The sequence below is a fragment of the Patiria miniata genome, unplaced genomic scaffold (assembly GCF_015706575.1).
Source record: "Patiria miniata isolate m_02_andy unplaced genomic scaffold, ASM1570657v1 HiC_scaffold_1, whole genome shotgun sequence".
NCBI lineage: Eukaryota > Metazoa > Echinodermata > Asteroidea > Valvatida > Asterinidae > Patiria > Patiria miniata.
In genome coordinates, this window is record NW_024037047.1 from 3,816,493 (window position 1) to 3,828,684 (window position 12,192).

At 40.4% G+C, this 12,192-nt stretch overlaps 1 protein-coding gene across 3 annotated transcripts; it reads left to right on the plus strand.

Moving 5' to 3' along the window:
* Positions 1 to 56: 56 nt before the first annotated feature.
* On the plus strand, positions 57 to 10,937 carry LOC119739930 (ethanolamine kinase 1-like). Of its 3 annotated transcripts, none has more exons than XM_038215112.1 (8): positions 57 to 404; positions 3,714 to 3,973; positions 4,652 to 4,792; positions 6,537 to 6,679; positions 7,336 to 7,419; positions 7,916 to 8,076; positions 8,615 to 8,688; positions 10,771 to 10,937. In XM_038215112.1, exons 1-8 carry the CDS (start codon positions 282 to 284, stop codon positions 10,841 to 10,843), a joined length of 1,059 nt encoding a protein of 352 aa, XP_038071040.1. In that variant the 5' UTR covers positions 57 to 281; the 3' UTR covers positions 10,844 to 10,937. The 3 variants fall into 3 exon arrangements, with proteins under 3 accessions (XP_038071040.1, XP_038071117.1, XP_038071190.1); XM_038215189.1 differs by having other exon boundaries at positions 278 to 404; positions 3,714 to 4,019; XM_038215262.1 differs by having other exon boundaries at positions 278 to 404; positions 3,714 to 3,989.
* The last annotated feature ends 1,255 nt before the right edge of the window (positions 10,938 to 12,192 follow it).

Sequence of the window (12,192 nt, forward strand, 5' to 3'; positions counted from 1 at the left end):
AATTTCTTAACATCTTTATGTGACTATAGATTGTTTATAATACGGTATTTTAGACTTAATTAAGGCAATATCACAAATCTTCATGTGATTTAAAGTGTTTATACTGTATTTCGAATAATTCTGGGGAATTTGGCAGATTTTTGATAAAATTGACAGATTTTTGAAGTGCATTTAGCAGAATTTGGTCATGACCTTACGGTCACCCTTGCGGCACGTACCACGTCCATGACATTCGTGTTTGTAATAAATTGGCCTTTTTTTAACCTGCGACATTTAACAAAATGTCAAATGAGTGTGTGTTGCGAGTTGATCTGACACTAGATGAGAATAATTTAGAAGAAGGGGCGCTGAAGTTGCTGAGTTTGGTGCGGCCAGAATGGAACCAGGAAGAGATAAAGTTCAAGGTAACTAGGCCTGTTTTTGTACTGTAGTCTGTACTATGTCTGTATGTAGCAACTACATGTACATGTATAGTCGGACTCCCTATTATCGCGGCATGGGAAATTTCTCTTTTTACAGTGTCAAAACTCCTTCAAGTGGCGATTTCTATCCAGTTCACCAGTCATGTATAAAAAGGACGATTAAAAAATGTTGTTTCTTTCGGGACTTTAAACGATTTTAATAAATATTATTAACGTTTTCCAAAACTTGCAAAATTTTCCCTCACCGTGTCTGCTAAATAAAAGGTACCGTTTATATTTTCGCAGTGGCTATTGTTACGGCAGCCGTAACGCATTTCCCATTTTCTATCGTTACGGTAGACTGCAACCTGGCAACTTTTATAAAAAAACATGACAAGAAAATATAAAATTAGAAGGAAAAAAGTGAATTTGAACTTTATGAAATTCGGACTTTATTTCCCTTTTAAAAAAAATCCTCCAAAGCCTCAGGTTAGAAAAGGAAAAAAATTTGAGTGCAAAACTGAGATTCGAACCCGCAACCTCGCGGTGCAAAATCCTACCCTCTATCGGCTGAGCTGGCGCACTGCTCGATAAAACGTGGGGAAACAAATAATTATATACCTGCGTGCGTATCAAAAAAATATCGTAGAGGGCGCTAAACAACGAGTGCCGTAACGATAGCCACTTCGTTATATTTTAACATAAATCTTTAATTGCGCTCTGTCCATGAAAGTTCCATTGTCTGGTTCCCATTCTTCAGCTGCAAATGTAAGGCGAAATAAAAAAAAAACATGTTTAGCGTCCTGCCTCTTTGACAAAAAGGAAGGAGGAGGCCCTTTTTTTTTTTTTTTTTTTTTTTTCAAAATGGCCGCCCGACACATTTTTCAAGACAACGCGGCCGGGCTATTTTTCAAGATGGTTACCAGCTTTTTTCAAAATGGCCGCCACTTGGACTCAGGAAATGACATATTGGCTTCTTATGGGCAAGATGCAACAGAAAATGAGACCAAAATGATGTAACTATGCAGAACCGAACATCTCTTCTGCGCAGAGATCGTTAAAATTTATCAATTTTTGTCTTTAAAAAAAAAAAAAAAAAAAAAAAAAAAAGGAGGCGGCCTCTAAAAAGGAAGCGGGCGGGGACGCTAAACATGTTTTTTTTTTTACTTCGCCTAAAATGAAGTCGAACGACGATATTTGCAGCGCGAAATCGTAACAACTTTTACGGGATCAAAATAAGCACCGCGAAAATAAAACGGCACACTGTGTAAAGTGAATGGCGCCCTCAATCGCCGATCAGTAGACTTGCCTCAGGGATTTGTGTTCTCCTTTCGGGGGAAGGGCAGGGTCTTAAGAAATCATCCTGCAGACATTTTGTCTTTAATCAACTTGAACGTTACAGGGAAAATATCAGAATTTATTCAGGGGGTGTTTTGGTCAAAGATAAACTATGAACATGATGAACAAAAAAAGTTGGGATCATTATAAAAACCACTTCCCGCATACCGCGATAATAGGGAGTCCACCTCCGTTCGCACACGCCGCACATGTCTATTTTCACAGGCATCGTACACGGAATAAACCACACCACCCGTCAGATTTTTTTATATTAATTTAAAAAGGAAGAGTTATATTACACATAAGACAGGACAATTCTGGAAGGTTAGTGGGCAATCTCTATTTCCGAACGAGAAACGTGATAAGTACCGCAATAATACGGCGTTCCATCCTACATGTACTGATGTAGCAGTAGCAAGCCCCAGCTAGGGCCCGATTTCATCAGCGCTGCTTAAAACAGCCGACTTTGTGCTAACCGAGCATTCATCTATTTCACAGGGACCGTTAAGCAGTGTAAGCTTAGCACAACAAAAGCACGCTTAACCCCAGCAGAACTTCAGAAGATATCCAGTAGGGAAAATAAATGACACAAATCTGCAAAACAGAAATGGGGCCTTTAGTCTAGCCCTAGGCCTAGACATGTATGTTAGAGAAATCTGCAGGATGTGTGGACAATTTCCAACATTATTTTAAACAGCAATTAAGCAACAAGATGTTTCACATGTTCTGCATGATGTACATTTGTAGGCCTAGGCCTATGTAGTTTAATAAAAGTTTTATAAATTAAAGTTTATTATACAATCCAATGATCAGCTTGATCGGTGAATATTTTTTTGCAGATGGCAAATCTTGATGGCTATCAAAGTTTTGCAAGTGTCTTTGTTCACTTTAGGTAGATATTTTGCCGGAGGTAATGCCGGCAAACTAACGTTTACTTAAGGTTTGCCGGTGGCAATCCATATCAACAGAGGGCGCTGTACTCTTTAAAATAGGGCTGAATTATAAGATACATAATTCCTACCAAAAGTTGTGTAGCACATCTGATGTAGTGGTTAAGCAACAACTCTTGTGAGCTGAATGACCTGGGTTCGATCCCGATCCCCGCCACATTTCTAAGGTTTTTTTTCCCATCCCCAAATAAATAAGAATATTCTTCTTTTATTATTTTAACATGTCTCAAACATTTTATTGCAGAGTATTACATTTACTTTTTCAGATTTGTGGCTCTGGAGGATTTATTTTAAAGGGAAATAAAGTCCGAAATTATAAAATGGTCTGATTCCCATCTTGTGAATATGAAGTTACAACGATAATATTGGCATGGAGCCAGAATAAAATTTGTTACCGGAAAATGTTTAAGTGAAAAAAAACAGTAACTGTGCATGTTCAGTGCATATCCGGCAAACTAACGTTTACTAAAGGTTTGCCGTCTCCGGCAAAATATCCACTGCCTTTACTTTAAGTTAGATTGACTATTGTCGCATTCTACTTGGTTCTGTATGTGCTTTGGGTTCCCCAATGGATTTCTATTAAACAAAATATAGAAAGTAGAAGTAGAAAAGTATTATAGAACTTTTCTTAGGCCAAAAAAAAAAAGTCTCCGGTTTCTGGTATGCGCGCGTGTCGCCGTAGCCATGCGCGTCGGCAAAATGAAAAAGTTTTTTTCAATGAAAGATGATGTCTCAAAACCGCCAAACTCACTGGTTTGACTGGAATCCTGCTACTGCACAATTTTAACATGTTTTTAGATGGGGTTATGATCGAGAATAAGCTTTATGTGGCCTCTCTGGACTCCCATATATTTGCACTAGTTTAGTCGGGCACCATTTGCAGTCATCAGCCGACATTTGAAGCAAAAAAGTCGGGTAAAAAAAAAAAAAAGCCGCGTCGCCGCACCACTTTTTGGACAAGCTCCATACCAGAAACCGGAGACTTATTTTTTTTGGCCTTATCTCGATGAACTTCTTTTTGCAGGTTTTTACGGCAGGCATCTCCAACAAACTCATAGGTGGCTACCTTCCAAAAGATAAGTCAGACATGGTCTTGGTCCGGATCTATGGCAAGAAGACGGAGCTCCTCATCGACCGGGAGGCTGAGATCAGGACGTTTGTACTTCTTCACCAAGCAGGTTGCGGATCTAAGCTGTATGCTCGATGCAACAACGGTCTGTGCTATGAGTATCTGCCGGGAGTCGTTCTGGATCCAAAGACGGTCAGGGAAGAGAGAATCTACAAGTATGTGCCCTGCCAAGTTTGCTCGTACCCGCCACTTTACCCAAGGGTAACCCTAGTATTCGAGTATGATATACAAGAGCCATGGGGTCAGTAGTACATTCTGCATACTCAGTACAGAGGACTGACCCAACGACTGTTGGATGTCGTACACAGCATAAATAATTGAGGTGCCCTGTGATTGGCACATAGCCACAGCGTCTTCGTGGTGAGCAAACAATCAGGCATTGTTGGCAATGCCTTCCAATGTTACTTTGAGTGGTCTCCCCTAACTCTTTCAATTCCTTACGTACACAGCATAATCGAGGCTCCCTGTGATTGGCACAAAACCACAGCATCTTCGTGTTGAGCAATCAGGCGTCGTTGGCAACGCTTTCCAATGTCACGTCGAGTGGTCTCCCTAACTCTTTCAATTCCTTACTGTTAGGGGTTACTAAACGGAGCACATTGGGACATTACTCAAAAGAGGGTTCTTACAAGAAAGACGGTTTTGACTTTTTGATACCCTTATATTTGGAGAATTGGAAGTCTCTGTAATCAAGATACCATTTTAGAGAACATGGGCTGTAATTTGGATACCCACTTTTACAAATTATTTACGCTTTATTCAGATGTACTTTATTAGTCTTAAAATAAATGCAAACTGACTTTTCATACATTTGATATTTATTTTGGTTTTAGGCTTATCATCAAGGAGATGATAAAAATGCACAGCATCAAGCCACAAGATGGCGCTGTGACTTCTCCGTGCCTCTTCCGATTAATGGATAAATACCTGTCAATTGTTCCTGACAAATTTGAGGATGAAGAAAAACAGCAAAGGTGAGTTTAAGAACATGAGAATGTCATGAAATTAACAAAGAAAGAAATAACAAATCTTCAATTGAACCAAATAGGGAACCTGACTAGGTGCATTTTGATAATTTTAAAAGTTGAACAAAGAAAGTGACATGAGTGGGATTTGAACCTGCGACCTCCAAGATTCCATACAAGTGATCCCTGGTTGCTGTTCCCATGCTTGATATTTTACATCAGAGTTTTTGACCTTTGAACTTTGATTACTGGACAGGAGCAGATATTTACTTAAGATTGTTCGTCACTGCAGATTTCAAGCTGTAGTTGGTGACGTCTGGGATTGGGTGTGGCAAGCTGTTCCAGCATGGGATTGTCCAGCCTAGGAATGAAGCTGTTAGTGTAAATAAGAGGATGATGGCATCTCGTCTGTTGTGTCAGTCTGATGTTGCTCTTTACATTGTAGTCAATATCAACAAAATTGTGGGTTATCCTGAATATCATGTTAAGCATGGTGGAGAGAATGCTTTACAATATTGAGTTAGTAACATCATGACCTTGAGTGTGATCCCTGGCTATACTGGTTTATGGCTTTTGACTTGTGCCCTTGAACAAATGCAGTGACAAAAGGGAAAACCGCGGCACCGGCACAGGGCTGGATAGCTTAGTTGGCAGAGCCCCTGTCGTGCCTGTACAGTATTCCAAAGGTTGCACGTTCAGACATCATGTAATTGTTGAATACGAACGGTGGATCTACGCTATCTGTCAATTACGCTATCAGGCGATCGTGCCCTCATCATACGCTATCAGGCGATCATACGCTATCAGGCGATCGTGCCCTCCAACATAGGGCTGGGCTGGATAGCTCAGTTGGCAGAACGCCTGTCGTGCCTGTACAGTATTCCAAAGGTTGCACATTCAGACATCATGTACTTGTCGAGTACGAACTGTGGATCTACGCTATCGGTCAATTACGTTATCAGGTGATCGATTCATTTCATGGTTCCTGGGGATTGTTTTAAAAAAGAGAAGTAAAGTCTGCGACATCTTGCAGGATCGACCGATAGTGCAGCCTGATCTACTATTAGCACAAATCCAATGATCGCGCCCAACACACATGTAACTCAATTTTTTTTATATTTTTAAATATTATCAGAGTCACTCACAGTAGTGTTGGGCAGGTCCAGAGGTTTTGGAGCTGGTTCCAGTTCCCCCCCCCCCAAAGCCCCATTTCCAAGTCAGAACCGACTTCCTGGAAATTTAAAGGAAAACAAGCCTTTGAACTTGCAAAACATACATGTAAAGTATGTCACATTGTGAAGTCCATGCTCCATTGTATTATTGTGCAATATGTGTTATTCCATTTGTATGCATGTACCGGTACAAAATGTACATGTATGTTGTTAAATACATTGTACATGTACCCAGTTTTTTAAAGGATTGGCCCATGGAGGAAGGAATTAACAGGAGTTTGAACGGCCCGCCAAGCCGCCACAGGGTATTTACTGACCAATTAGCGACCCTGGCTGACCAGTGAAAAAGGCATGGAGGCCTCCCGCTGTGCGCCCACTGACCAAGTGTTTTACGACCGCGATAAGACTACTCTGTGCACAGGCTTCGTTGCCGCCCTGGTCGCTTCATTGGAGCATTCCAGTTTGGACTTTGAGCCGGGTAGAACCGAGTACCCGCCGGAACCGCCCAACACTATTAACTCACTGTACATGTATCTCAAATTCTTTTCAAGCATTTTACATTGTCTTTTCACATGATTCAGGTATATCAAGACCGTGCCATCTCATGATCAGCTCCGTAAGGAAGTCGGTGATTTGAAGAGCGCCCTCACATGTCTAGAAATGCCCATTGTATTCTGCCATAACGATAACCTCCTTGCCAACATCATTTTCAATGAGCAGAAAGGTGAATTGACTTTCTAGTACTTGTTTTGGAATGCATTCCAGATCAAGTCTGTTGGATTTCGACATGGTTAAACTTTTGCATAATTGCATGTACACATGCCTGGATCCTAGTCTTGCACTTCACAACCATTCAAGTTTTGCACTTTTGCCCATGGAATAGAGTTGTAGTACCCACACTTCAAATTCCTTTGAGGTAATCTTCTGTGCAATATGGATAGTTTAATTAAGCTCAAGGCAAGGAGGCGGATGCGATTTCGCCTCACTGTGTGTACGGAGACCTTTTACTGTGTGACAGAGTTACTTAAACACTTCCTATCCCTTCAGCAGGGTTTTAAAGGATTTTACATACTGATCCGAATATTGACTTGCCACCTCAAGAGTTAAAATAATTGTCTACTTTATATATAGATCAATTTTAATTCCTTGGTATTTTCGTTAGGATGTTTGAAGTGGAAATGGGTCTCTAACTAAATGCCGAAAGACTAGCGAACGTGCGTGTACCTGAAACTCTTGCAAGACGCTAGGGTTCCCTGGACTATCGGAATCAGGTTGTTGCCATGAATGATAATATTTTACATGAAGAGATGACTATGGCACATTTCTGCCAGATGCTTGCTCTTGACCCACTTTCTTTCATTACTTTTCTCGTTTTTGCAGGTAAAATTTCTTTCATAGATTATGAATATGCTGCTTTCAACTACCAAGCATATGATATTGGGAATCATTTCTGTGAATTTGCTGGTAAGTTTCGTTATTAACAGATTTAACCAAGGGCTGAAACACATCTTCAGTTTTACATGTAACTTTGGATGTCATTCCTTAGCGACAGTCCCAAAGTGTAAAAACCCAAGCTAGCATATAAGGATGGAAAATTTAAAGATAGTGCCTAAAGCAAAAATGCTGAAGCAACAGAATCAGAAATGACCATATTATTGCAGGAGCTAAAGAAAATGGAAAATTGGTATATTTTACGTTATGCAAATAATAGTCTTGGGTCAGCTGGATGGGATTGGATGGTTGGTGAGAAAAACATTTTTTTATTTCACCATTGTTTCATAAGATGTCCTTGTGTTAGTGTCACATTTGACTTGCCAAATAGGAAATGTGTCAGCATGTCAAAAAACTTTAATGTCAAATGTGACAAAAAAGTCACATTGTTAAAAACTGTCATTTTTTTTGAAATTATGTTGAATAACTGTTTACTCACGTCAACTTGTGCTATGTTTTCTTATTGAAGGTGTGGAGGAGGTTGACTACAACCTCTATCCCAACAAGGAATTTCAGATGAAGTGGCTGCAAGAATTCCTGACAGCTCAAAACGAGGCTAACAGCGTCGAGAAAAAAGTCACGGAAAGAGATGTGGAAAGCTTGTACGTCATAGTGAACAAATTTGCACTGGTAAGAAAACAAAGTTCCCCTTCTTACAAATCATTCACCTGCATCATATGAACATTTCAAGCACTCAGTACTGCATTTCAAGCACTCAGTACTTACAGGGCTACATGTATGCGGTTTGTTAGTGGGAAGTCAGTTCAGTTTAAACCATGCCCACTGGTCGTTAAGTAGCATTGGAACCAAACCTGAAGCTAATGCAACTTTAGTTTTTATCCAATGGGTGCTACTAATCATGAATGCACGCACGGACGTTTTTACTAACAACATGGATAGACCCTTTGCATTCAGCAGCCTAATTTGAGGTGGTGTTTGTTAATTTAGAAGCACAAGAGGTCTGCTTATGTAAATCCCACAGGAACAAAGGCACGCACCTCAAAGATGGCTGCTGTGTAAAGGATCTTCTATTAAGCATAATCTCTATCTTTTATTGGATTGTCCACAGAATTCCTCAAAATTAGCAACCACACTCACATGCTATGTTAACTATGAAACCTTCACTTATTTTTATTTCCTTCAACATGTTCAAATTTTGTTTTCCTAGGCATCCCATATGTTTTGGGGAATCTGGGCCTTGGTGCAGTCTCACCACTCGACCATCGACTTTGACTTTTTAGAGTAAGTGTCATCAAATCAGTTCGGCATGGAATCTTCTTGTCGATTTCATTGTTTTGTTTAAGCCGTAATCCCTTTTAGTACATTGTGCTCATACAGCTATATTAAATTATTAGATCGCTGACTCATGTACAAAGTGATGCCTGCTGGGCGCATCCGTATTTGTGCCTAAACCTATGGAAAACTGGAAATTTTGTACAGCTATTTGCAATATCTGCATTTGTATTCATGTAGGTGCGTTACCGAAGTTGATACGACCAAAACCGAAATGCACGATCAGCAAATGAGCATTTCATTTTGTTCTGTACAAACAGCGCAACCCGTGCGCATATCCGTGCGCATATCCGCTGCAGATGCCTCTTGCCGTGTGTTTGCTTATGTTCTTCTTGCGCGTTGCAATAAGAGTACACTTTTAGAATTCAATCCATCTAATTTCACTGTGTTCTACAAACACGCACATGAATTCAAAATGTCTGCACCCAGAACGGCTTCAAAGCATGAGGAGTTAGCGCTCTAGTAATTACTATAGCTCTATGACTGTACCACACTGTAATTACTCCTTGATTACTACATAAAACTATGGAATGCTGGGACAGGTTTGGGCAGTATAACAAGTACTACAGGCAGGGCACTTATGAGCAGTAAATGGAGTAATAGGTTCAATAACATTCTCCTGTGCATTTTACTAGGAATCTTCTGAGTTTGCCAAAATCCAGTAGGCTGCAGTAGGCCAAGCCAGCATTTCATAGTTTATATGACCTCTAATACATGTAAAGTAAACCGAACAAGGTTGAATGGACACTGTGTTCCATATATTGTACCCGTTATTGAGAATGAGGCCAATCACAACAACATTGTCATATCGTTTCATTTTGCAGTAACACCATGTGGTAATAACTACTGCTTAGAAGATATTAGTTCTGAAAAGAACTTGTCCTGCTTATTATCAACTTTGCTAAGCAGTTGTTTTGTTCTGATAAGAACAGTCAGTCTCCTGACGATGACTAGAGCAGGCTAGTCGAAACGTTGAGACCAATGACAAGTTCGTTTAGAACTTTCAGTAGGACTGTTCTTATCAGAACAAAACAACTACTTTAACATGTAGCAAAGTTGATAATAAGCAGGACTAGTTCTTTTCAGAACTAATATCTTCTAAGCAGTAGTTATTACCACATGGTGTTACCGCAAACTGAAACGATACTGATACCCCACCATGCAAAGCCTCAAATCTTATCACATTGTCATAGATTATATCAACTTGTACACTGTCAGAATCAGGGACTGTCACTCGCTATGTTGGACCCAACTTGTAGGATTTGGGAATCCCTTTCACACTAACAAGAATCCAAAATGGCTCTGGTGCTCGATCTTCACGGTTACACTTCCACGGTTACACTGTGGTTGGCACTAGGATTAAGAGGTAGAAAATCCAAAATCTACAGCCGACTTGTGTATACAATAGTGTGAATTGTATTTCTTGCCTACCTGTATTCGATCACGGGCGCTGGTTTCAATTCGATAGACCCGTGATGATGCCAACATTGGTCCATGTAGGCGAGTTGATGGTGTAACTAAGGCCTAAATAGGGTGTTGTGACCTCATATAGATCCTTTGCATTGGAGCTATCTGATATGGCACAGGGATATTACCTGAGGGACTCTTGTGCATTCAATTTAGCTGCATTAAAAAAAAAATGCCTGTTTAATAAAATAGGTCTATACGTGAATAATATGAAGTCAGGGCCCAATTTCACGGCGCTGCTAAGCACAACAATTTGTTTAGCACAAAAAAGGTCTGGCTTATAAAAGCAGGTTACCAGCCAAAACTCCATGTGATTTTCATACTAAGCAAACAGCAGCTGAATACTAATCACGAGCAATATACATCACGTGGAGTTTTGGCTGGTAAGCTGCTTTTATAAGCCAGCCTTTTTTTTGTGCTAAGCAATTTTTGTGTGCTTAGCAGTGCCGTGAAATTAGCCCCAGGTCATAAGTTCGATGCAACCATTTCTTGAGAAGTACATAAATATTTTCAATCCTTTTAATCAAGTCATCAACTGTTACCTTTTCTGCTCCTCTTGCCTAGGTACTCGAAGCTCAGACTGGATGAATACTTGCGTAGAAAAGATGCTTTTTTGGCACTGACACTACCGCAGTAACCGTGACATTGACATGAGCCTTCATTCAAGCTGTATGCGACACAAGATGAGCTGTTAAAGTTTAGGTTAAATATCACACTTTTATTACATTAGGCCACAAAAAAAATAGTTCTGCCTCCGATTGCATGGCATTTGAAAATAGGGTAGGTAGGTTGGGATTTTTTTTTTTTTGGCCAATTTTTTTTGTGTACAATCATATGGAGGCATCTGCAAGCAGTCAAGGGTAAAAGGTATAAAGTGATGGTTTTGGGTGTTTTTTCTCATTATTTACAATAAAAAAAATAGGGTAGGGCTGTCAGAGAAGGGTAGGTAGGGAAACCGGAAGCAGAACTATTATTTTTTTTGGCCTTAACTGTATGAGGTTTGTTTTAGTGCAACTCTGAAACAACAAAACATCACAGCTTTGGGTTTTTTCCCATTCAAATCAATGGAACCAAAGCAAGGCTGCAAGGAAAACTAGGCTGGTTCCTTTTTTGCACAAAACAATTATTATTCAGTACTGTTATTGGGTACACGGAACTTGACAGAAATGGTGGCAGCATGATAAAGGCCTTTATCTTCAAGCAAACTTGATTCCTCGATCCTGGTTGGTCGATCCATGGCAACAAGCCGTGCTACATATAACCATACCGCACGACCACGGTCCATACCGCACTCCGGGTATTGTGCTATTCTAAGCCTACGTGACGCGATTAGTGCTGCACAATTCACTGTGAATTCAAAAGTTGCGCTTACATGTAGGTTACACAGCATGCGTGTTTCAACTTTACTGTGCGTCAAGTTTGCTTGAAGATAAATTCGTTATCACGCTCGCGCGAGTGGAACACGGAAAATGTAGTGCGTCTGTGTCCCACATACCACTCGGCCTTCAGCCTCGTGGCATGTGGGACACAGACGCACTACATTATTCCGGAAAATGTAGTACGTCTGTGTCCCACATACCACTCGGCCTTCGGCCTCGTGGCATGTGGGACACAGACGCACTACATTATTCCGTGTTCCACTCGCGCTCGCAAGATAACTAATAATACACCAATGCTGACGATTACAATTTAGCAGGATGTCCTGGGCGAGGGGAGAATTTTCCAACTCAAGTATTCGCACAGAAATTACTTGCGAGTAGTCGAGCACTCGCAAGTAGTTTACATGTTTATACTGTGACAAATAATATTGTAAAGGTCAAGGGTATCGTGGAGGAGTAAAGGTAAAGAAAAATTCAATTCAATGTACGGTTTTCTGCCATAATGATCCAGCTAGTCGTGTTCTTCTCTGGAATCCTGATGCCCCTCATCATAGAGGTCGGTCCTAACATGACCCTGAAAATATCCATCGAGTTGGAAACTGATCTG

Bases quoted from the DNA above. Each gene is read 5' to 3' on its own strand.
- LOC119739930 (XM_038215112.1), top strand. From the start codon at position 282: ATGTCAAATGAGTGTGTGTTGCGAGTTGATCTGACACTAGATGAGAAT. The intron at 7,420-7,915 runs GTAAGTTTCGTT...TTCTTATTGAAG, and splicing joins TCATTTCTGTGAATTTGCTG to GTGTGGAGGAGGTTGACTAC. The intron at 8,077-8,614 runs GTAAGAAAACAA...TTGTTTTCCTAG, and splicing joins TAGTGAACAAATTTGCACTG to GCATCCCATATGTTTTGGGG.